This window comes from Trachinotus anak, unplaced genomic scaffold, assembly GCF_046630095.1.
Source record: "Trachinotus anak isolate AG129_WGS33_773 ecotype Australia unplaced genomic scaffold, CSIRO_AGI_Tana_v1 ptg000007l, whole genome shotgun sequence".
NCBI classification, from domain to species: domain Eukaryota; kingdom Metazoa; phylum Chordata; class Actinopteri; order Carangiformes; family Carangidae; genus Trachinotus; species Trachinotus anak.
The window spans coordinates 24,217,179-24,243,870 of NW_027273858.1; the positions used below are offsets into that span (position 1 = coordinate 24,217,179).

Consider the following 26,692-nt stretch of genomic DNA (forward strand, 5'->3'; position numbering starts at 1 on the left):
TTCCAACACAGCTCAAAGTCTGAATCATGCTGCAAGTTTCTGCATAATTCTAAGTCAATGGAAAATCATATTGTACCTTAAATTTTCAAATTGTAGCAGAAAGAGAACCAAGCCTTTACCTAAATTAGGCTTTACAGCTAAATCCACCTGCTCCACAATCAATGCAAACTCAGAACTGCCTTGTCTTGAGAAATTCAGTATGAAATGGTATGTACGTATCAACAACAGTCATACTATATTCACTACTCTGCTGCTCTGAATCTCTTACATTAACGAAACACTAATTAACAACTCTGTCTAATTCTCTGTCTTACATTTAGTATCTTCCAGCAGAGAGTTAAATAAACTGAAAATAATTAGTGGGAGAAGCTTCCATTTCTGTTAAAAAGAGAAACTGAGAACAGCAAAGTGGTGAATATGATACCACTCTTTTATTGTATTGATAGAATTACTGCTGGGGTAATGTATAATATACTGAATTTTCAATGGATGCTTTCCATTCTACCAGCTAAGATTCCTCCCATTCCCACTCTTTCATCCTATTGGCCATGATCTGGACACTAACCACTGAGGACATTATAGTGAGTCTTGAAGGTGTCGAGCAGTGAGGAGTCTCTTGAAGCAAGAAACCACAGTTTTTCAAACAGACAGCAACAACCCTGCAATGTGACCATGTTTAATGATTAATAGGCTAATGAATAAAAGTAATAGCTTTACCGTAATACTGATAATAATGTATGACTGTAATTCCACCTATGGTGGCGCATTAGCTATTCGTGTTTATTTTCAAAAAAATTATAATAACAATTATAACAATTTCTTCTTATTATCATTATCATTATGTAGTTCTGTGTAAATCTAACTTGTGTTTTACTTGAACCAATAAAACTCCACCTGCAGACTTGGGTCTCTGAATGTCTGTCCTATATAAAAGCAGAGACATTAAAGCAACAACATCTCTAACCCCGTGGCAGGGCCTTGAAGCACATATTGTAAATGCAGTACATGCGGTATTAGAGGAGCACATAAAAGTTTCCTCACAGTAACTTGGGATTGTCATTTGGCTCTGAATTGCTACCTCATCATCAGAATGGACTGCTGATGTTTGGTAATGTGTTTGATGAGAGAAAAAGGCAAACCATTCTGCTACAAGAAAAATAGAAAATTTCAGAAATAGGATGGTTAGATGTTTTTAGGATAAAGGTTTTAACACATGTTGCATCCTCTCTGCTTAGCTCTCAGATGGCCAAAGCTCCATTAAGTCATTCCCTTCCAGTTTGCTAAAAGGCTTTTAGTCCATGCTTGCCTCTCTGACACTTGCACAAAGGAAAAGCCATCCCCTCCTTGGCTTCATGGCTTCAACACAGCTCAACAACATAATCAAAGTCACTGCAAGGCTCAACATCAGGCTCAGGGGGAGCAAAGTGCCAAACTACACCAGAATTTCCCTGTGTTGATTCAAACCATGTAATCAGCACAGCCAAAACATTAAGAATACGGCCACCACATGAACACAACTAATCACTGTGGTCACTGAAATAGATTAGGCTAGATAAATCAGGCCTTTGTTTTATTTGAGTGGGAAAACAATGGAACAATTACTTGCACCTTTTATTTACAGAATACTGTTTAACCAATGTCAAAGCAGGACACTTATCTAAAACTCTGAAATCATCAAAACCCACAGCATGCAATGAACTAATCAAAACAGACGTGTCAAGTTTTAGCAAATTCCAGTAGTATTTTAAAGGGATGACGATATACAATGATGATTATCAGTTCAGATAAGACACTTAGCGTACCGTCTCTATCCTATATTGACATTCAATTCAATCAACCCATTCAATTTTAGGTTAACTCTGAGTACTTTACAACTTTCAGTTAAAATTCATCAAATCATTTATTAAAAATAGATGATACTCAAAATAGAGCCAGCAAATACTAAAAATAAAGACTTCTGGTTTCACATGAAGAGCCAATTAACAGTCTGTTTAAGGCTGCATTCACACCAACAGTAGCCACAAAAATCATTCATGTGGCCAACAATATTTTTCACAGCGTTTAACCAATTTAATTTCGCAGGAACAAAATTTGGCTCATTTACCTCATGCACTATGAAAAATAATGATGAATAGATAAGTTGACGCACAGAAAATTGATTAGCAACAATTCTGACATGCAAACAATTATTAGTTTATCTCAGGAAAAAAAAACATCTAAAAACACATTGGTTTCTGGCTTCTCAAATATGAATATTTGTTAACTTTCTTATGGTAAATTACATATCTTTTAGGTTTGGACTGTTGGTCTGACAGAACAAGACATTTAAAGACATCTTCTTGGCCTTTATGAAATTGTGATGGCCATTTCCACAGTTTATCTGGCATTTTATTGACTAAACAATTAATCAAGATAACAATCAATAGATTTACTTACAATCAAAATAATCATTAATCTGCCGAATTTATCATCGCCCATTGCTTCAGTTCCTATTCTATAATAAATATAATGCCTGAAAAACTATTGGAACCCAAACGTTAACAGCACTGCATTACTGTTATTGTTGTAAAAATATTTAAATTTTGATTTCCACTACTTGAAACTATAACACAGCAGCCAAACTATTTAACACACAAGATCTTGTGTAAAAAAAAAAATATATTATTTAGCTAAACCATTAAAGTTCAGACACATGAACACTGAACACTGTATACTCATTATACAGTATATAACTTTTATGGCGTAAAAATGTTATTGATTTTCTAATAATTCTGTTCTTGTCGGCACAGATAACCTTATGAAGTAACATGCCATTTTACAACGTAATATCTACTACTGCACTAAACAACACATTCTATCTGGCAAACAATTATGGGTCAATGTCAGTAAACGGTGTGGTTTTATATTTTCTATAGTATGTTATCAGTAAGCTGTACTAGGCTTTGTCCAACAATTGTAGCTAAAAATGACAAAAAGCTGCATCTTTCTTTCCATCAGCCCAGAAACCGCAGGCTCTCATTGTCTCATGGCTGCACCGCTCATGTGACCGAGTCACATGAGAGATCATCCATCTGTCACCAGTCTGTTCTTCATCATGCTGATGCTAGTAAAATGTCGAAACTGGCCATTTATTACAGTACACACACACACACACACACACACACACAGTAACACTACGCTTCAGAGGCAGTAGCATTAACGTTAGACGTTTCGATCTCAACTCAGCATATTAAAAAACAACATTTGCAAGATGTCTCATTCATTCGTGGGGCTACCACCAGATTCAGCTAACTGTCAGCTGAGCTATCCAATCCAGTCCGCTGTGGACATTTACGTGTCGGACTTCAGCTTGTACGCAGTCATGACAGCAGTGGCAATAGCGTATTTGTCCCGATATGAAATTAATATACGACTCATAATTATAATAATCTCGGTAAAAAAAAATACTGAATACAGTTCAATTTAACTTTAGTTAAAATGGTCAACAACGACTCTACGTCGGACTAGCTACTATTAGCTACAGCTAGTTAGCATGCTAGTTTAGCTGGTTTGCTGTTTGACGCGAATAATATGCTTGTGTGTAGTTTTGAAAAATACAACATGTAAAACAAACGGTGGTGTCAGTTGTATGACTGCATTACAACACTAACTCCCATTTCATTTGTAGCTTCATGGCTTGTTAGGTAGCTAGCAGCTTACTGTCCCACATGCTGCGTTCAAGTTTAATGGGAAAACCACATATGACCATCAAAACCCATGATTTAATGGTATGTACTATCTTCATCTACTTGTTCTAACTCAACCCAGCCCTTACATAACTTTGTAAACCACTCTCCCAGCACTGGAATGTAAATGTTGAAAATAAAATATTGACTATATTCAGGACGCTATTGAAATCAAACTCATCGAACTACGGAGTCCCGGATCCTGGACCGTGTATGTTAATACGAAGCGTTACTGCCCTGTATCTTGGCTGAAGTTCCTAAGACGTAATTTTCCAACTGATGGGCGACACAAATAACATTGAGGCGATATAGTTTTTTCCTGTACATGAGATTAATTACATATTCTGACAAAATTCTCGAATTCCCCACCGCTCCAATGTTATTGAATGCAGCACAACAACCTTGTTAGCCACTAGCTACAACTGCAGCTACACCCAGCAGCTTGCTAACGTTACATACTTAGCCTGGGCTGAGAGATGTAATTTCTTGTCACAGCCTGAGTGTGTGTCCTCGCGGCAGCTGCCAAGCCGTTGACGTCCATCGCCCTGTTTGCCACCAATGTTGCCATCGTCGGATAAAGAAAGAAAACCTGAGTTACCGTTGGTCGAGATGCTTTGCTAACTGGCACAGAATAACACAGATGACAGCAGAGCGCTGGTCATATGACACTGAGGAACCGGATGTTTAATGGCGAGGGGAAGGCCCAGAGCGAGGGGCACGCAGATACAAACGAAACAGGGCTGAGAAGGGCGTTTGGCATTACTTTATATCATAACACGTTGACAAAGCATCGTAAATATGAAAGCAAATAAAAGTATAAGCACTCATATATGATAAGCTTACTCACACGAAAAGCTATAAGCCAGGGTTGTTCCATGACATGCAGAAACTAGTCCTGCTGCGTTCAAATGTGTTTTTCCTTTGGAAGGAAAAGCAAGTCTGGGACTATTGAGAAGTGAACAAAATAAATATGATGGCCTGGTCTCTTTGCAGCTGAGTTAAAACAAAGTCCCCAGCCAGTATTTGACAATTTGCGTTAATAACATTCATAAGAAATTCAAAATGTTATTGAAATGTTTGGTGATTTGTAGCTTGAAGAACTAAATACCTCTACTCCATCTAATGTATATGTGTTTTTTCTGTGTGTCTCCCTCTCACACACACACACACACACACATTCACCAACATAGTGTCCTGGTGAGTGAACTGTTGAGTGACAGGTAAAATGAAATGATTGCACACATTTTCCCCTCAAAAAACCCTGTTTTCTCATTTTTAAGGCTCTGATCCATTCTCATTTGACGCAGCATGTTCTGCACAATAGCTTGTAAGCGAGTGTTTGAAGATGATTTTGAACCATGCCCCCTGCACAACCAGCACACCGGCAGTCACACATCACATACAGACACGCACAGCTCTCTGATGGTAAAAAAGCACTACAGATTGAAGTGGTAAGCACTGCCATGGTGAGGCTGATGGCCGCCCCTAGAGAGCTCATCCAAACGTTTCAGGCTGCATGCAAAAAATAGCAAATTAATGCAAGTGAAGGGCTTCTTCCTACAGGAGCAGTGCCCTCATTTTAGCAAAAACTGTTTTTTCCCCTGAGTCTTTTATGATGAGTTCAAAGGGATGTGACTTCCCTCAAACTCCTCAGATCCAACCATTTAGGCAAAATAGATATCATAATATCCATGCCTTCCTTTTGCATGTCTGCTGCTGTTGTTGTTAAAGGGCTCGCACAGAGTCCTGATGTATAAAACTTTGCTGATGGTAACCAGGAACTACATTCATTTTGGGAGATTCTGTAACACATAACCCTTCACTGTTGTTGCTAGTGTAGTAAGTCCTTTGTTCAGAATGGTGTTGAGATTGGGATCTCTTTCTTTTTAACCACAACCACAATCTTTCAGTTCTCTGATGGTAAACATTGTAGCTGCACAAATCAACATTTTTATTATATGAACCATGAGGAAAATGATTATAAATAATGTTGCTGGTAGGGACAGTCATCAGAGAAGTTCCCCTTAGCTCAACAGATTATTGTTTTGCCCCCACATTGGAGTTCTGGTTCAGATTCACCACACTCATCAGCTTTTGTTTCCAGCACAAACAGGCAGCTGTTTCAGTGAAAAAGCTGATTTAGCTTTAGTCTGAATTTTGACAAAAATGTATTTTACTTCTAGTCAAATTTGATTTTGTTTAAGGACTTGTGGAGTCATTAACACCTTGAGAGTTATTGTGACGACTCATAGTGACCTCACTTGTAAGTGCATTGTAAGTGGCTGATAAGTTGTGTCATAGACCACCTCCTCCATCTATTGATGGTCATTCCAGTTTGATGTTGATGGCTTCTTTTACTCCTCTTTGGCCAAAATGTGGACATTGCAGTCCACATGAGTGTCCCTTGTCCTTTAGATGGAGGTGGACTGCTGAGTCCTGACCTGAGGAATTGGACAGACAGACAGACAGACAGACAGACAGACAGAAATTTCTCAATTTATTAATTGGATTATTGTGTTGCCTGTTTGTAGAGTCTTTACTGGTATTATCAAATGCTAATAGCAACTTAGCATTGTTCTAATTTGCTCTAAGTGTCGTGGAAAAACATTAAGCATAACGCTAAAGCTTTTTTCATTTGCACATTTAAGTTCCTTGACTATGACTGAAATAGTATTTAGTTGGACTGTTCTGTTGGTCAGTGTGCAATTAATGGGTAAAAAAAACGTGTAACACAAAAGTCATATTTTGTCCCTTATAAATCATTCTGTCAATGCTCCCTGACAACACATTAGCAAATGTGTTTGTTTGTTGGTTTATCCACTCTGATGATTTAAAGTTAGAAGCCTGACCTTTCAGCAAAACCAAGTAGTTTTATTAAAAGGCCTGATACATAAACTCTAAAATGTACCAATAACTGAGTATTTTTGCAGATGTAGTCAGCTTTATTTTTTGATTTATTTAAGGTTGGCGAGTAGCCTATCTACTGCACAGCAATTTTTACATCTATGCCTACGACTTTTATGTCATATGGAAAATTGTCTGTGGGGGTTGAAAACACTATGTACTGTATCATTAAAGACTATTAGTGCAACAGGATTAGACTGTGCTTGAAGTGCAGGGAAATGTGACTTTGTCTTCTTTATTTCATGTTTTTCCTTCATGGATAATTTAAACATGACTGTTTTGCTTAAAGGAACCAAAAATGACATAGTGTCACCTTTGATATAATAAATAGTTCAGTTTTCCACTGATGAATGAAAAGTTGAATTCAAGCAATAAAACACATTCTTGCTGAATCGTGTACACCCAGAGCTTTTGCTGCTACACCTGGTCTAGTATGACCAGTGCAGGTAACTTAAGGATGCTTTGTTAATACAAATCCAATTGATCCTGTAACAATGCAGCCATAAGTGCAAGCTAACAGCTAGTATGTTTTTTGCACTATGGAACAAATACAGCAAGCTGTAATATATGAAGCCATGCTCTTTGCTGCAGTATTGTCTCATGCACCACAATTATGCATAATATTGTGACCAATGCCAGGGGCAGTTTGAGACTCAGTGGATAGATTGAAACATGTCTTACACTTTCATTTTAAGGCAGATTTCAACAGAGGGGATGGTTGCACTGCACAGACTTGTTAAAAGAAATCTGATAACAATTTGGAACTGTCTTTGTGACATCCAGAAGAAAAGCATTTTTCACTTCAAGGGAGAAGTTCAAAGACTTTTTTTAGAGTAGGAAAATGGGTTCTAATGTGCTGTTTTAGGTCAAACAATCCAGTAGTTGATGAAGCTAAACACAGTTAGCTTGCTTGATAGAATTATTTATATAATTGTCTAAAGTGGCTGTTAACGCTACATGAATGAGAAGGGAAATTTGTTTAGGTTTATCTACAAAAGATGTAGCATTATGTTTTGACCAGAAATCAGTAAAATATAATGTAGTAAGTTTTTTTCTTTGTAAGAAAAAAGTGACTTTTTGTAACTAACAGCGTTAATGATGGTTTCATTCTATATAGTTGTGCCTAAACATCATGCTTTCAAGCCAGCACACACAATACCAGAGTCCTGGAACTGGCACACCTACTGAAAATGAAGTTCAGCTATTCAGGTCCTGTGCCTGTGTGGAGTGTATACAAATAGGTAAATATATATTTTTAATTTAATGTATTGGATTTGAGCAGGAGAAATAACCTGGGATGTAGCCTATGTACCACTGGATGGGTTCCTGCTTAAGTTAATGAGTCCCGAACTGTCTGCGTGGGTATAGTGACAGGTTATTCCAAACTTGGCACAAAACTGGATCCTTCTGGAATGGGAGCAGTTATGATCATTATTGGTTAAACCTGTGTTTCACAAGCTGACAAAATATATGTGGAATGTTCTGTATGTCCAAAAGCTACAACAGTGTGGCAGCCAAGATGCTGCCACAGTGCCCAGTAGCTTTGATGCAGTCAATTATTGGTGGTACCACAGTGTATTTTTGTGCATGTTAAATACACAGGATATACACTTGAATAAGACAGCTTTGGAGCTGTCGGAGTTTCTTTTGTCACAGCTGATTTCTTTTATGAATTATAATATATTTTGTACCTATAGCATTGAAACAGCCTTATTCAAAGAAGCTGAAGCTCTCCTATTAACAGCTAATGCAGGTGACTATTCACTGCAAATTTTATTTGACCTTAACCTGATATACCACCCAATTTTGGTTGGACCATCTGAAAAATGGATTGCCCTGGGGATACAGCCTTAGGCTGTTCTAGATCATACTTGTCAAACTTTTTCAGTTGTTGGTAATGTTTCCTCAAGCCCCTCTGACCTGTGGTGTTCCCCAGGGCTCCACCCTCAGCCCTCTCTTGTTCCCTATAGCTTCCACCAGGTCACATTATTAGCAAATACAACATTCATTATAATTTATATGCAAACGACAGCTTTTGCTGCCAAGGCCTGTCAGCTTTGGGACTCCCCACTTGAGTACTGAGACTTGCAGCGTCAGTAACATCTTTCAAATCACCTATGAAAACGTATCTGTTTTAAAAGCTTTTCATTAGATTTTCAGGTAAGTTCAGTTTCCTGGTTGCTCTTTGTTTTAATTTCATTGTTCGTGCTTTCTTATATTGTTTTATTATGTTTATTTGTTCTAATTCAATTCAAGTTTTTTGAGTTATTTTTCTTATTATTATTACGGATAAGGCTAAGTTAGCATTTCCCCTCGCTTCTACTGTTATTGCTAAGCAAGACCAAATGTATCCCTTTCTCAGAACCGGACACAGAGGTAAAAGTGATCTTCTGTGGTATACCAGTATTTTCAGACAGTGTTGACACTTTTCATTAAAGTTACATTATTTCATTTCTTTTTCTTTTTCTGGGCAACATGGGGGCAGCCATAAATGCCATAAATGCAGCATTGATACATTGTAATTTCTGAAGTAAACAATTGCCTCTTTACACAACTTGCAGAAGCAATATTAGTCTTATCTGATAAGTCCAATATTCACTCTCCTTGTTCACTGTTAGTCTTGCTACTTAGCTACTCTTGAGAAAAATCTGGCTCTTAAGCTGTTAAATTCTCCAATATGTTCATCAGCTAGATTTGCTGCAGCTCGCTGCTGAGCGCTATAAGGCCGAACCAAAACAGCTGACTGCTGAAGAAGGCTGCAGAAGCGTTCATCACCACAACTTTTTCACATTACACATAGCCATTTGATCTTTTGCTGATAAGAAATTATTTCTTATGCACCTTTAAATTTATCGGATGAGTTCGAGAAAAAGTAATAAATCCAACAGAGACATGACTAAATGACCATAGCTTTTACTCAATAGCTTGATTGCAAATAATAATAAAGTGTATTTTACTATGTACCAGGATTTTGTCCTCCTTCTGTGTACCCACCTATACCATTGGTGAACTTGGTGTGAAAGTGACATTAAAAAACATGGTATTTTCATTTGGAAACTAAGTGTCAGTAAAATTGCATTACAAGATGCATTGGCTTTATGCAAAGTGTTTGGCAGAATACTGAAGTAGAAACCTTGCTTTCAGGGGGTATCCGCTCCCCTCACTCCTTTGATTACTTAATGGGATTAATTATTGTGTGAGGAAGCAGAGTGTCTAAGATGTGCAGGTTTTTCACTGGTCTGAGATGGCAGGAGGGGAATCCTGTAGATGTAGAAGTTAATGTTACTAGATCCGTGTTGGAGAAAAGGATTTGCTTTTTTAGACTTGTTACCATGTTAATCCTGAGATCCACATACTAAAAACAAAACAGGACGTAGCCTCTCTTTCACCTTGTAAGACTTGAGCTTTAGAACGGGACCATGTGATGGGAGAAAATTTGTTGGTGGTCTGTAGCAATGACAGCCCTGTGCCTGCAGACATATGCACATTCCCCCCAAAAACCCCTGCTTAAAAAAACCTCCCAGACCTTCCTTCTAATTGGACTTTTGGGTGAAGGGAGAGAATGGGTGGGGGTGGATGTGGGGGTTGGAGAGGGGGTAGGAGGCATAAGTGTGACCTTTTTTTCCTCTGGGGAGTTTCTCAAGACACAGTGGGGAGGATTGGTTTCTTTGGCTCTGTTCACAAAAGAGCCTCAGTTTTTCTGTTACTGGACAGTCCCTGCATTTCTGGTGTGATTACTTCACAATAAGAAGCATTACTAAACTCTGACCAGAACACAAAATTGCCTAAATATTACAAACAGCCTTAAACTTCTTTGTTCTGACCAAATGCATGTGTTGCTCTGAGGTCAAATTCTTCTATTTGCAGCCAGTGGTGGACAAAGTACTTAAATCCGGTTTGAAATAAAAAGTTGCAGCGGGACATAAAAATCCCTTTACTGCTACATTATTATATAGAGTATATTTTGAACCGTTAATCATGCATCAGAATATAAACAGCATATTAATGTTATGCGGATGTTATAATTAAGCTGGTCGAGGTAGTACTAATTCTAATTACTTTAAAAACTGTACAGTAGTTAAATCTTTAAAAATACATCATGCTCACATTTAAGTGCATTACTAGAGTAAAATCATATAATTACTTTCCACCACTGGCAACAGTGGATACACACCACACTGCTGTTTACCTTGGCACACTGCTGACCAGATCCTTGTGGTCTGAATCTTCTGCTACTTCTTTGACTACAGTTACTCGCAATTTATAGTGAACCTGGGTCTTTTCATGGTCCAGGAGAGGGCTTGTGTTTTTGGCAGATTTTGTCGGACGACATGTATATAAAATCAGGATTTTAGCAGGAGCAGAGCAGCAGCTTGGAAGTGACTGCTGGTTAACATTTAGTCTTAATGGACCATGTTTCAGTCACTGCTTCAAACCATTGTCATGACACCAGAAACACAAAAACATGAACGAAAACAGCTTCATTGTGAATTCAGTTGTATTAAAATGTTGTATGTGTGAGTACAGAGCAGGAGAGAAGCAAGCAGATAAAGACCCAGCTGACACTGGGCTGAAACCAGCTGACCCAAGGCTGAAACCAGCTGAAACTAGGCAGAAACCAGCTGACACTGGGCTGAAACCAGCTGAAACTGGGCTGAAACCAGCTGAACCTAGGCTGAAACCAACTGACACTGGGCTGAAACCAGCTGAAGCTAGACTGAAAGCAGCTGAAACTAGGCTGAAACCAGCTGATACTAGACTGAAACCAGCTGACACAAGGCTGAAACCAGCTGACACTAGAGTGAAACCAGCTGACACTGGGCTTAAATCAGCTGACACAAGGCTGAACCAGCTGAAACTAGGCTAAAACCAGCTAACACCAGAGTGAAACCAGCTGAAACCAGCTGACAGTAGATTGAAACCAGCTGACAGTAGACTGAAACCAGCTGAAACTAGGCTGAAACCAGCTGACATTTGTCTGAAACCAGCTGTCACTGAGATGGATGATGATAATACACGATTATGTCAGTTGTTTACAGCAGCTCCACTACAGTTTTCAACTACATCCTCAATTACTCACCATACATGGTGTTCTAGGTTTTGACCTATAGTAGAACCAGTAAAGTTCTCCTCACTGCACTCACCCAGCACCTTCACTGACAGTTCACTAGTCATCGTCCTGTTAGAGACTCAGCTCTGCCCAATTCAGATTAAGTCTGCACATTAACTAATGTCACTGTTTCTAAGGGCATAGGTTCATTTTCAGAAGGGGGGGGGGGGGGCATGTAGCACAGTGAAGTTTCTTTATTCCGACCAAAATAAATAACTAAATAAAAACAAAACTGAAATTGCCAAGTGAAGAAGTTCATTATTAACCTTAGAAAAGTAGGTTTAAAAAAATCTTAACTCCCTTAACTTTTTCCCAAGTTTTCCACCACACCTAACTATCTTCCTCAGCGCATTTAGAGACTAATGATTTAGACAGTGAGATGAAGCTCTGGAAAGGCTGGCATGTGGACCCTCTTTTGGTCAGTATATTTGGATGCTGGCTCTTGAATTTATACAGATTTATGTTAATCCGGTAAATTACATATTCTGATGGCAATGCAACTTTTCATAATAATTGTCCAAAAAAATATCTAAAATGCACTAACTTAAAATCACATTTAGTTTGAATGACACAGCATTGATACTTAATCATACATAGTTTTTACTACAAGGAACACCGACCTTTACTTCCTTATCTTTTATGTTTAATTTGAGTGGATTTGAAGAGAATAGTAACTTAATGTTTTTGTAACACTATAAATACATAAGATCAAGGTGGTCTCAGACCTGAGAGGTGTCTGAAGGTCCCTCATTAAGACAGAATGACCTCCACTAATTAAAAAGTTAGGGCAGCCTACCTAAGAGGCAAAACCCAGAGCAAAAAAAAGTACCTAAAGCGCTCACTGCTAAATCTGAAGCAAAGCCAGATAAGCACATTAACATTTCAGTCAACTTCTGTTATCACACATACTTAAACCATTTCAGTAAATATAAAATCTAAAGCTGGTACAAATAAGCAATAACTTCATTAGTTTATTGACATAAAATTGATAGGGAATTATTATGATAATCATAATCATCATGTTTTGGTAATCATTTAGGTTATTTTAAAAAAATGCTGATTATTGTCAGATTCCAGCTTCTCCAATGAGAGAATTCGTTTGTAGATCTTTGTAACCTGAAGCTGTTTGGGTTTTGGACTGTTGGTCAGACCACACAAAGATACCTGAAGATGTCACTATGGACTGTAGGAAATTGTTCCCTGACATTTTACAGATAGCACTATAAATAAATAATTAAATAATTGGCAAATTGATTGATGAAAATAATTACATCCTTATGAAATCTATATAAAAACTCCTGTCATTGCTTTTTCAAATCTCTTACTCCGATTTATAACCACAGGTTTATAACCACATGTTCTAAACGTTATTCCACTGTAATCAAACGATGAAGGGTAATGACACCAGCAGGTCACATGACCAAAAATAGTGTAAAAACACATCAGGTTAGTATGTATAAGAGGTATAACAGTCATGAAATTTATCATAACTTGATTCATAGCAACATGTATGAAAGAAAAATGGAAATCACACTTTGTCTGTATCCATATACATAATATATATGCACATTTGTAACACACGTTTCACAAATTTCAAGATATTTCACAACAACAGCACCAAAGAGCTTTTGATTGATTCCTCGACCCCGCAAATACATTCATTCATTATTTTCCAGATACTAATAATCTATTAATTACAGAGGTGAATAATTTACAATAAAATAACAATTTTAAGGTACTTTTCTCATTTCCAGTACTTTTATACAACAATAATGTCATTCAGTCTTCACATGCATCAGTCTGCCTGAAAGTCTTATGAAGGCTGTGGACTTTGAAAACTCACTGTATTCTGAATGATTGAAAAAAACTTACCTGCTGCTGTGTTCAACAAAGCAAGCAGCTTACTAATGTTGAAAAGCCATTTTCAGAGCTCAGCAACTCCTTCCCGTGTGGAATAGAAACTGTACACAAAACTCTGAGAACTCACAGTGGTGTTAAATCACAGGCAAATGAAGTCGGGTACTGCATCTTGAAGAAGAAAATGCCACAAAGTGAAGACTTTTGTTGTAAAATGTTAAAATCCTCACTAAACCATAGAGAAAACAACACTGAACAATTGAACCATCAAACTGTATGACAACACTGTTTCTGGAGTATATTTTGGTTTGGTCCAAACTTAATACAAACAGATATACAAAAATCTTTTTGTGAGATCAATGTTTGCAAACCATCTGCATCAGCATATCTAATGCATTTGGGCTCTGCGCTCACGCTGGCCTTGCAGTGACCTTCAAAAAGGAGGCACTTTTTTTCCTTCCCTAATTCTATGTTGAAAAAACAGCCTTGTTTGTTCATTCCTAACCCTCATTCTGAATTTTAAACATTGGAATTGGCTGATTGGATCTCACAATCTGATGCTGCTGGTGTTTGGCAACTCACTCTCTCCTCCTACACTCACTGTGGTGACATGAATCTACCCAACACAATCAAAGGATAAAACAAAATTCAAAAAGATACCATCACTTTACACTTTGTCACTTTTACTTCCTGCTATACACAAAATACCACTCCTGCAGTGGTAGAGCTTTCGTGATATGAAGCAGCCATATTCTCTGGGCCCCTGTCTATACTGTTATTTTAACAGGTAGGACTAACAATTAGTTAATCAGCAACCCTAAAGATCCCTCAGTGATCACATCAGAGTGTTTTTCTAAATCTCCGTAACAAAGTCCTGTGTGAATCTTTTGTGCAAAATCTTCCCATCACCAACTGGTCTTGTTAGCTTGTACAGGTCCTTGTTATCTTCCTTATACAAGGCACCAGATGTGCGACTAGAACACATGAACTGCTACAGAACGTGACACAAACAGATGAAAGAGAAACAAAGACAGTGAAAGCCAAGAAAACAACCAAAACACGTCCAGAGTAAACAGGAATCCATCTGTGTAAAAACAAAGCATCATTCCAGAATTTTCTTGTCCATGGATTCTTTGCCATTGGTCCGCGAGTAAGGCTCAAAAGCAGAGGAGCTCAGGTAGCGGGCTGAGAGTTCCTGCAGGTTACCAGCCAGCGAGCCAGCCATGGACAGGGGGTTGGAGGAAATGCGGGTGGCAACGCCACTGAGTAAGGAGGGCATGGGGAAGCTGAAGAGGCTGTGAGCTGCAGGTGAGCTCTGCAGGCCCGCAACTGTCCCTGAGCTGGTAACGGTGGGTAGAGGTGGGGTGCCGCCTGCCGTGCCAGTGCTGCCACCACCCCCGCTGCTGCTGCTGCTATTGCTGCCATTGCTGGCCATGCCCATGGAGGGAGGGCGTAGGGCAGAGCCAAGGGTGCCGCTGCTGCAGTGGGGTAGGAGGCCCGGCAAGCCCGGAGGCGTCAGCAGCCGCCCCTGCTCCAGCAGTCTGAGCACGCTGCAGGTTGCCGCTGTTTCTGAAACCACTGAGCGTAGCTCCGAGTCCTTCCCCTGGTCCTTCTTCTGCTTAGTGCGCCGGTTCTGGAACCAGACCTTCACCTGAAAAGGAACACAGATGACAGAAAGAGTTTTTAGAGAATGCTAATGCATAATATATAGTTCACATATTATTATATATTGACTTTATGGGATACGTTAAAGAAAAATTTGAATTTAAATAAAAACTTTTCTATTGTTGGTGGCAGCAGTAAGAAAATGGCATAAATTAACCTTCACTGATATTTGCTGTAAAAACTGTGCAGCAATAATCTGATCATCTCACTAGCTGCAGATTGTTGCACCATGAACTGTACAACTCTGTCTTTACAGATTATGTTGAGCCATTTCACTCAAAGCTTTTGTGCAAAGCTCCTGTGCCTCCCAAACTAATCACCACATGCACGTTCAAATGCTCTTTAATCTTGTAGCTATATATGCAGGTATGCTTACACAGGCACACATACACACACACACACACACAAATGTGGTCTAACACAGAACTAATGAAGAGCTGCTGTGATTGTATTCTGTCACGGAGCAGACGGTTGACTGTGACATCGACAGGTTGTTCCTCAGAGAAGCTGCTCGTAGACTCTGAGCCTGTTACACTGCGAAGCTTCAAGCATGAGCTGAAAGTTCTCAGGAAAACAGAAACAATCATTTTATTGTTCAGTGGTTTTACTGAATCTCATTGATTGTCATGATTATGTTGTATAATTGTGGTATGATGTGAATTTTGATAATGGCTTGATTGTTAAAGACAAATATCAAACATTTCTTGGACTCTGCTTCTCAGGTATGAGGATTCTCTTCTTTTTTTCATTTTAAATTGACTGTATGTGGATAGTGAGGTCTTTGATCGGAAAAAAGAACCATTAAGTTCTGGGGACTGTACATTTCTGACATTTTACAGACTAAATGATTAATTGTTTAATTTAAAATCTAAATGACATTTAGTTGCAGCCTTATTTTGTTTGTGTAGAGTAGATATTCTAAGACAAACTACACATTTTAAAGACACAAAAACACAGAATAACACATTTATAAAAAAATTTGTTCCACTTTTTTTTTTTTACTGCAAATTTCTAAATTCCTCCAAATTCAAAATGGCCACCTCTGACTTTAGTGACCTGTATGTATCCTGGCCCTGAAAACATAGGTTTAGCCTCCAGAATTACAGAAACTGTAGAGCTTCAGACAGAATCTGAATTTAAAAATCAGAGGCGGCTGCCATGATTTCGTCTCAGAAAATGACAACATGTGATTGGTTATTTCTGTAGTTTCTGAAGATTTCCAAACCTCCACTAACTGGAATAAGAGATATTGTCACAACCAAAAGGTTTAGGTTCAGAAATGTTGCAAATATTTCTGACAGCAGTTTCTGTTGTAATACAATAAAAGGGGGAAAAAAACTCACTTTATTCCAATAAGGATGGAGAAAAGAACACATTCTTCTTGTTAATGTTATCTTTACATAACCACTGTGTAGTTCCACACAGTCTTCTAAATTGAATAAATGTCAAAACTGAAAAAAATACAGAGTTTTCTATGTGTTCTACCTTTAAGTTTCCTGTAATCACACCTGATTGTACCAATCAGCAGCAAGCCTTTGACTCAATTCTGCTGCTAGTCCAATCACATTTGAATATTTTTTTCCTTCACTTCAGTTGGTGGTTTAATTCCTCAGTAGCTGTTAACAACCATTTCACGTCCAGGGAAAAGAAGCCAGTGTTTTCTGTTTGTGCCTTAAAGTCTGCTCCGAACATCTGGTTCATTATCGAGGTTACATCCTCAGTGCTCAGAAAACAATGAGGTGAAGCTGGCAGCTCAAACAAAGATCAGGTGCACACACAGCGAGTGGCTCAGAATGACAGGGTGCTACATGTTAATTTCACCACGCTGTCATTAAAAGGCATTTCATCACTGGAAGAAAATTCTGAGGCTTTGTCCTGTCAAAATATGAAGCAAAGGCTGTTTTCTATATTATCTTTATGTGAGCAAAATAACATTTCAAAAGAACTTCTTTTCAATTTATGTAAAAAAAAAAGAAAAGCAGCCATTGTGCTGGTCAAATGAAAAATAGAAATATTAAGACTTGAAAAAATCTACACAGCTGTCAATAAAGGGAGCCGTGTGTTAGTTGTAAATCAACACGGTTGTTGGTTGTGGTGTCATTTTATGAGAAAAGGTCGACTTCACTCCAGGTCAACCCCCTTCAGCCGCACTGAAAGCCACAGCACATTAATACCAAAGATGGGGCCGAAGGCACCGTTAGCCACTTTGCACATTTTTAAACATGAATAAATAGATGAATGAAAGTGTGGCTGAAAATACACCAAAGCTTTGATGCTGACGGCTGGGGTTCCCTTGAGTCCAAATTGTGAGGGTGACTGGGTGAATCTGGTGTCACATGCAGTTCACCCACAGTGGACACTGCATGACCCACTGCTGACCCCACATGCACGATGTGAGGAGGAAGTCTGAGCTGCTTTCTAACGGCAGCTTCAGGCATTAACGTCAAACAGTCTATAACCTTCATCGACACAAGTTCAATCAATCAAGAAGATCAGCTAATTCGTTTATGATAAAGAGATACATGAATCAAATATGTGTCTGTGGGAAAATCTCAAAGGTGCAAACACTAATCTAAATGTAAACCAAAAAATCGAAACAGTGAGAACCTGCAAGCTCTGACAGGTCTGTGAACACAACCAGCACTCCACAACAACTAGTTGTGAATGATTATTGGTGCAAGGAAATGTTTATTTACATCAGTTATGTCTGTAAAACAGGCCCATATTCCCAAATATTATCACAGCTGTGAAGCACAAAATTCCTATCTATCTCTGGACTCTGTATTTATGTATCTGAGTACAGCACTCTATATGATATGGAGAAAACAAACAGTTTTTGTGTCGTGGATTCAGGTCAAATGAAATGACTTTGTGGTTGTCCTAATAAACTGAAACATGATTATCTAAAGTCAGAACAGATGTAGTGAGTAGGTGTAAAGAAGAAAAAAGGAAATTACATTAAATCAATTAAAAACAAAATATTTTCCTGTTTACACAGAATAAATTCATCATTTTTAAATCTAGTAGGGACAAGTATGATGCATACCTACCTGAGTTTCAGAAAGATTGAGCTGGCGGGCCAGTTCAGTTCGTTCCCTTCCAACCACATACTGGCACCTCTGAAACTCCATCTCTAACCGGTAGAGCTGCTCTGCAGTGAAGGAGGTGCGGGTTCGCTTGGGTCGGTCCAGATCCAGACCCTTGGGCAGAATAATCTCTCGGATGGAGCCTTTAGCATCTGCAATAAGAAGAACATTGAATTAACAATGTTGAGACAAATACAAAGGCAATTAAAACAGATAGATAAAATATATTCCTGGGTGAAGACTGGTTTAACATTGCTTGTTATGTCAAACACTATTAATATTATTATCATTATCATTATTATTATTACAGGGAACACAGGCGCAGAAATACTGAGAATTCATAATAATGAGTCAAATTCTGATTTCACTAACTGAATTTAAGTATATGTTGACCAAATATAACATGATGTACATGATGAAACAAATACTGTTTGTTTAAATTATGTATTATAATTTATTTACACAATTTATTTGCTCATATTAATGAGCTGACAATACACTACGTTTTAAATGATTAAACTAGAAAATATAAATCCAGATTAAATACCATGGACAGAAAACTATAATGTTATTTGACATGAACTAAATTAAGATGTATAAAGACACACTTATATGTGTATCAAGTGCTGACAATTCTACACCTAATAAGAGAAGATTACATAAAAACATATTAAATGAAAATGACTGAAACATGATGTGGTTTCACTTCCATTCACTCATACAATCCACACCTGTGTTACCACAAAAGAGAAATTACAACAATGCGTGTTGTCATCAGATGTTAAGGTAATGTATCCAAGCTCTGCTTAACATGTATCTGTTCAAAAACTATTATTAAATTTAACAGTGCTTTAAAATGAATTATACGAGTTGCTGAAGTGTTGCAAGAAATTAATGTGCAATAACTTTATTACTAACCAAAAATAAATACATAAATAAAAATATATACATGATTGTCCGAAAAAATATTTCAACAGAAAACTTTTCTATATATTTTTGAGGGAGCACAGTGTCATTATATCTTGTGTAATTATTCCTGTTTTTAGTAAAGTTATATTCCAACACTGCATGAAGGAAATCACATTTTGAGCACCTGACAGTCATATACACAATGGTGTGTTGAAATTAAATATCTATACGAAAAAATTCCCATTTCCGTCTTTTTTCAGTCTTTCAATATTTTGATGATTGTGATATCCATCACCTTGAAAGTGTAAGCTCTGCAGGCATTTTCCTTAAATACATGACTGAGCACATATTGAAATTTAACCAGGCAAATATACATGAAATGTTCATTTTAATTATCAATATTAAACATTTTTGAATAATTTCACATTATTTTTTTTTTATTTATGTATGAAAGACCTAGTTTGTCACAGTCTTTACAAAAATATAATAGAGAAAAAAAATTACCATGGTTATGCAGAAAGACTGGCTAAAATTAAAGTTATAGTTTTCTTTTTTAGTAACAATAATACATTTTCATGACATATATAATTTTGTTACCTAACTCAAACTGAAAAAGAAAGAAACAAAACAAAGGAAAAAAAAATAATAATCCGGAGCTTTTTTTATTTTAAATAGGCTCCATAAATGTAAATCAACTGAACTGATTTTTTGTTTAAGGGGATATTTTGTTATTACCTTTACTCTTAAAATTAAGAAAAATCCTCATAATTAAAAAAAGGCGAATTGCCCACTTTCTCTCTATGTATCACCAACCAATGTCTGATATTACAAAGGCCTCATTTTACAAAGTTCTGGGAAATAGTCTCTCTCTTATTTTCCTGATTCTAAAACATGTGAATCTAACAGCAGTTTAGACCATGTTTCCTTAGGTTAATCCGTACAGAACCAACTGCAAGTTTGTTTCGAACAAACAAACAAACAAGAAAACAAGCCTTACCTCGCACTAGTATTCTCCGACAGTAGTCTGGGTCCCCTGTGCTCCCTCTGTTCTTCTCGCAGTTGTCTAGAGTCCCAGAGGGAGAAAAGGAGTCCTGCTGCTCCTTGAGGAAGCTTTTGGACAAGCTGCCCTGGGAGTCCTTGCTATCCTTCCCCTCCTTTAGTCCATTCTTCAGCACCATCCCCTCCGTCTCTTGGTTGTACCTGACCTCCATTCTCAGTTTATCCTCTTGGACCTGCAGTTTGACTTTTTTTTCCTTTGTCAGGTGGGAAAAAAAAGGAGATTACGGAGAGCACGGAGCACCAGCTTGTCTGGACAGTGTGGGTTTTAGTTTCAAAACAGCACCTTTCAGCACGGCAGAGTCAGCTATCTAATGTCTGGTGAAATATCTCTGTCGCCAGACCAAGGAGCCCTATTATCACTGACCAAAGTCCCTTTGCCCAATGATCATGGACTTCTCAGTGAAACTCAACAGTAATTCAGTGCCCCCCTTTCCTCGTTACATAGACATCAGGCTGATAGATGATCTTCAAATAATCAGAGCCATGGATGCGCACTCGCTGTTTCAATTGATTACGGTAATTTTGCTGCCTCCACATTTGCGTAACCTCATGAATACACTAAATTGTTTGGGGAAATAGATCAGGTCTTGATAGAGGGGTTTGCTCGTCCCGTCCCCCTCTGTTTTCCTGCTCTCAGCCCAGGGAATCAAGACAAATGATTAGTCTTGTCTCGCAACCAAGCCTCCCTGAGCCCCACATGAACGCACACAATCACAGGGGTATGACTCTTCCAGACCTGAAAAAAGTTCCCGGGTGTGCCTCATTCTTCCATCCAAAGAACACGGCCAGGCATTTTTTCCCAGACTTTTCACAGTGCACCTGATTGCTGCGGCATGTCAGCGAACTTTGATTCCGTCTTTCTCTTTGGCTCTCTCACCAATCAACAGAATTTTGCAGTGTGCAGATCTCACCACTATGCTACTGTAGGCAAGAGAAACTGGGAGAGAGCCAGAGAGGGAGCGAGAGAGATAGGCGAAAAAAAAGCTTTCTGAACAAATCCATGTCAATCAAAATTTATGAAGGCAGTGACGGACGAGCCAGCTTCAGCTCTGCGACAACGCGGGCTCTGCTTTGACAGGAATTGTGTTAGTTTCCTGTGTCGTCCTGCGTTGAATCAGAGAGCAGGGTCCCGGTCACTAACACTACATCCTTCAGTATTAAGATGATTGCACCCCAGAAGCCAGCCTTAGCTCTCATAATCTTAACCTACACATTTGAAATAGACAAAAAAGGAGAACAAAACTTGTCATTAGTGCTTAGACTGCCTACACTCTCACACATGCATACCCCTGGAATGGCCCCTACCTCTCTCACCACTCGCCTTCCAGCCCACTACCCACCCACCCAACCACCAACTCTTAGCTATTTTCATTGTCAGTGCAACAATATCTCTGAACACAGCAGTGGCCAGTAATCCAATAAGACCATTGATTAGGCCACAATGATTCAATTCAAACCAGTGGCCTAGTGCAAGGAACATTCTCTGGCCCTTCTTGTCACCTCAGCTGGCCAGAAGCCCTCTTCAAGCTGCCCCCCTCCTTGAGTGCCATTCATGCTTTTATGGGAAACAGAGAGGAAAAGGAGTGAAAGATGGCAATTATCTAATTGGACTATTAACAAACAATTCTGCGAGTGTGGCTGCCCGGCAGCAGTCTTGGGGTGGGTTTAAGGGCTGCATGTTGGACTAACTTTATTCACTGATGTTTGGGGGGCTGCTGCTTGATGTGGGGCAGGGTCCATTGTTTGAGAGAGGTAAATAGGAGGCTAAAAAGGGAATGACTAAAGGGGACTTGGGCTTCTCAAGCTGTGGTGCAGAGCCCCAGCCTGGGAAATAGATTGAGGATGCAGCGTCTTGGCCTCTCACTGACACACAATGGCTGAGGAGGAGAAAATACTAATGTGTTCGGTTTCTACATCCCCAAAAACATCAGACACTCAGTGTACAGAGAATTCAGCCTGTGTGCTACCAGCAAAAAAATCACCTTTACAACAAACACATTTTACATTGGTAAACTGCCAACGCTTCAGCTGTTAGATCAGTGAAATTAAAATCAGCCTTATAAATGATGCACACAAACACACACTGCAGTGCAAGTCTACTGGAAAATATGAACAGTATTCCAGGACTCACTAATATGGTAACTAATATGATGATGGGGCGAGAATGTCTGAGTTTTCACTCAGAGATGAAGAGGATCATGATCAGCTATACACTCATTACAATGATGCATTGGGCTGATATCAAATTAGAAACCTTTTGGTGTTGCTGGGAAAAACAACTTTCCCAATTTGAATACTGCTTGAAATTAGCAGTATTGAAAAACATTATATTTGTTGGCTAACATCATAAGCAGCCATTATGCTGAGCAGTCTTCAGGGAGGTGTGTTCAAGTGTTTGCCAGTGATGTCACTCGTCAGACTGAATATGAAACCTACAGTGTTCACCTGGTAAAAAGCTGCTACGCTTGGTTTGTGTGACCTTGTTCATTTTGTTTACTTCCAATAGCTCTGTTGACAGAATGCAGAGGCAATGACTTCATTAAATAACGTACATCATGCTGATGATGTGTGTTTTGGTTTTTTTTCTCACAGAAATAACTTTCGATTATTTAGAATTTAAGTCATGTATTAGAATATACTGATAGCAGTTCTCAAGTTTGCTTCTGTTTTTCCTTTCTAATGCCACATATGTCTAAATTATCCTGTAGTTAGACACAGTGAGGAAGTGGCACCAAGGATCAAGATCATATCTCCCCTATTGCATATTCATTTTCATATTCATTCTCCATTTTTGCCATAAAAGGAAATCTGTTCTAAAACTATATTACTGTTCTTAATGAATTAGCTCATGTACAAGTGATACACATAACACCTGTTACAGAGTAGTTGTGAAAGTATTACTGCTTTAGATTTCATCCTATTCACCCAGAAAGGATAAATACACGTTCTACTGTAATTTGTTCAATATTATTGTAGAATTTCGGCACTGCAAAAAAAAAAGGCTGAATTATATAATATTATGGCACAAAATTATATTGGCACAGCAGTGTTTGACTAAACCTTATCCTTGGTGAATATTGCAGATGTGGGCCACAGTCCTTGTCTTTCATTGAATCCAATTTAACACAAGGGTTCCTTCAATTGGCCTTCAATTCTTCCTCAGTCACATAACAAAGTCTGATATAAAAGAATTGCAAAAGGAGAGTCCACAGGGTTTGAATATATATTCCATCATGTGTATTTATACTGGAAGCATCCAACTTTGGAGGCAAGTGCCCTCCCACACACACTCACACACTCAGATCTGTGCAACGTCCAATCACCACAGGCCAGCAGTGAATCACCAGCATTATCATCGCTATTACAGTCATCATTTTAACACAGCAAGGCTTTGGTGACATTCTTTAAAATTTTGGACAATGTGCTGTGCTGTAATTTGACCCAGATCGAACTGGTTTTCATTATTTCAACACCGGAAATTAGAACTGTTCTAGGGACACATTTAATGTCTGGTTTAAATTAGTGTGTCCCAGGAAATCAAATCAAACCCCAAACTGCTTGAGCAGCTGGACAGAATAAGGGTGTGAAATTTCAAGTTATTTCTAGGGAGGAAATGGTTACTTTTGTTAAAAAAAAATCTGCTGAGATGCCAGCATGTTTGTTTGCAATGCCTTCTCCACAAATGTGATTGTGCCACACATAAATAGTCAGTTAACACAGTCAAAGCAAACCAGAGAAATGACCATGTGCCTAGTGCCGTATTAGTGCTTACTGTAATTGCTATAAGTTGGCTCTTTATGGTCCTGTTATTAGGACCCAGGGCTACTTGGCACTTTGTGGCAAAGCTTTTTAGACTCTCTAATACAAGGTAGGTTGCTGTGGAGAGCGCAGGCCTTGGAGAGCCTTGATGTCTGATCGACAACATGGTAACTCAAGATGAATGGTTACATTCAAAGCCCTGCTTTACGTTTACAAATGTGGTGATTATGTTCCACAGTAAGAGAGCAAGCTGTTCTTGAACCCTCTAAATAAAGAGCTTGTTTCCATCTATGGCAGAGGGCTACACTCACAGCTGAGCTCAAAAATTGTTGAGCGCTGATGGTTTTCAGTGGAAGCATGGAATTTATATCAAGCTTCTTTTCCCTTTGGTACAAAATCCTTGGTAGCTCATAAACACTGAGTGCTCGTAGCTACTGATGGTGTTGTGAAAACAAACTTCCCGACCAATTAAGCTTCATTAGAGCTGTTGAAGTTTACACATTGGGTTTAAACTCTGATTAGTTTTGACAACTGAGCTAATAAGTGGATTAATTGTTGTGTGTGTTGGTTTCTTGTGTAGGAATCCTATGTTCTCAGGCCAGTGACAGCTCTATTGTTAATGGGTACTGAGGGCTTCCAGCTAATCTGCTCCGCTAATGTGCTGTAGTCAAGCTACAGCCAAGCTATTACAGCGCTGTAATGACTGGAGGAGAGTCTGCAGGTCCACTAAAATGTCTATATGGGAAAAGTAAAAGTAAAAAAGTGCACGTGAGAGGTATTTGTAAGTTTTGCTATTGCTGCACAGCCAGTGTTAGCATTAACAGCTGTTTACTTACCAGTCTTGACTTGAGCTTCAGCAACTGTTGTGTTCACAAGACAAGAGGTTAAAATATGTCCTCGAGCAGCTACATCTTCAGGACAGACTGGAGACTACAGTGGCTCTCTATTAGAAAGACCAGCTAGCTGGTTAGCATTATACCTGCAACAGAAGAAAAGAAGTGATATAAATAGCAGCAAAACAAGAGGGTTGATTTCTCAACACTGTTGGTGAGCAAATGAATGAAGTGTGATGCTGAACTCACAACGTTTCTTCCCGACTGGTAAGTTAACAACTGTTGATGCTAACGTTAGCTATGTAGTACAAATAGCTCCTTTAAAGGATAATGCTGGTGTTTTTTGTAAATTGTTGTATTGTCAGTAAAGCTAATCAAAAGACCAAAACAAACAATGAATGTCCTTGCCTGATATATTCTATATATTTTATTCCTTTATTGTGAGTTGCCCTTTTTAAAAATGAACCTACATGTTTTCAACATAAAGCTTATTAAAGACTAGGTGCTTGTGTGATAATGTGCGGACTGTAAAAACACTGTGTATCAATAAAACAAATTAATATCATGGACTGTCTGTATAATATACTGTGTGACTCAGTGTCACACTGATGTTGTTTTCATTAAAGACGTGGTGTTAAATCACTGCAACCAAACGTTATACTTCATTCACTTTGGTTTGGTCAGGCTCACCGGGGCTGTCCACTAGGTGATGGAACCACTGAACCACCTGAACGGTTGAGCTAACAAGGTTCTGGAGGTTGTAGAGGGTGTGAGTTTCATCAACATCATCTTGCCTCCCGACAGACCTGATTTTCAGTAGCTGGGCTCAACCACATCTTAGTGCGTGTTTTCCTTGTTTGAATCATCCCTGGCTGCCTCTGAAAGGTTACTGGATTCATAAGGCCTAAGCAAATGTTCTTATGTTATTACATGATGGCATGGAATAAAGACATTTTATGAATGTAGATAGAAGTGTGACTAGCTCAGAGGCCATTTGTATTTATGGTAGTACATGTAATTTTATCATTTTAAAGACAGAAAATATCTCAGTGCTGTTGCGCTAATCTGCTGTTGACAATACAATATTTTAAGTGTGACATACCAGACAGCCTAAAACCTGCAACAAAGCCTCAGCAGTAATTGATTTTTTCTGTACATTCTCTGTGAGTAGTTTTAGATAACACTCTTTTGTCCCGCAGACAGCGCCTTACCGTAGTAATTGTCACAGGTGTAATTTGAGCAGTTCCTTTGTATCTCTGCAACAGTTACGTCCCCATTGGCAGTCGTAGTATGCATCAAGACTAAAGCATGTGGGAAACAATGGAAAGCATCATAAAAGCCTTGAAAATAAATCATGTTTTTTTCTTCCTCTCTCTCACCATTCAGCCCACCATTTGTCAGAACACAGACATTTTTTTTTTCTGTGAAAATCTTTCCGCAGTGTTTAGAAACACGGCAGGCTTGACTGTGATTCTCTGTTTAACCTCATCTTAACCGTACTGGGTGATTAAGAATTACAGCAAATTATTCCTGCTTGGAGCTGTAGCAATTAAATAAGCATATAGCCAGTGAAGAGTCACTTCTAAGGAACCAGCATGTTGGTAGTGAGGACCCATGTATTGGCACAGGGCCCCTCACACTCTATCTTTTACTCTCTCAAATTATTTCACCATCTGTCCCTGCAACGAGTGAAGTTGAGCACAAAAAGGTTCTGTTCCACAGCGGGCTGGGGCGGCTTTGGCTCAGGAGGTAGAGCACTGATCGCTGGTCCTCCAGTCGACATTT

General features: G+C 38.7%; 2 protein-coding genes across 2 annotated transcripts in view; both read right to left on the minus strand.

Annotated features, from left to right (window-relative positions):
• Window positions 1-4,396, minus strand: part of atp6v1ba (ATPase, H+ transporting, lysosomal, V1 subunit B, member a) — a 33,613-nt gene extending 29,217 nt beyond the window's left edge. The window contains exon 1 of the mRNA XM_071481542.1: window positions 4,185-4,396. Coding sequence (XP_071337643.1) covers window positions 4,185-4,293 — 109 coding nt within the window. The 5' untranslated portion in view covers window positions 4,294-4,396. The remainder of the gene's footprint in view (window positions 1-4,184) is intronic.
• An 8,887-nt stretch (window positions 4,397-13,283) lies between these two features.
• Window positions 13,284-25,012, minus strand: vax1 (ventral anterior homeobox 1). Its single transcript, XM_071481543.1, has 4 exons — window positions 24,911-25,012; window positions 20,254-20,509; window positions 18,312-18,499; window positions 13,284-15,247 (listed from the first exon to the last, which is right to left on the minus strand). The coding sequence occupies exons 2-4, from the start codon at window positions 20,465-20,467 to the stop codon at window positions 14,699-14,701; spliced, it is 951 nt and encodes a 316-aa protein (XP_071337644.1). The 5' UTR covers window positions 20,468-20,509; window positions 24,911-25,012; the 3' UTR covers window positions 13,284-14,698.
• Window positions 25,013-26,692: the final 1,680 nt, after the last annotated feature.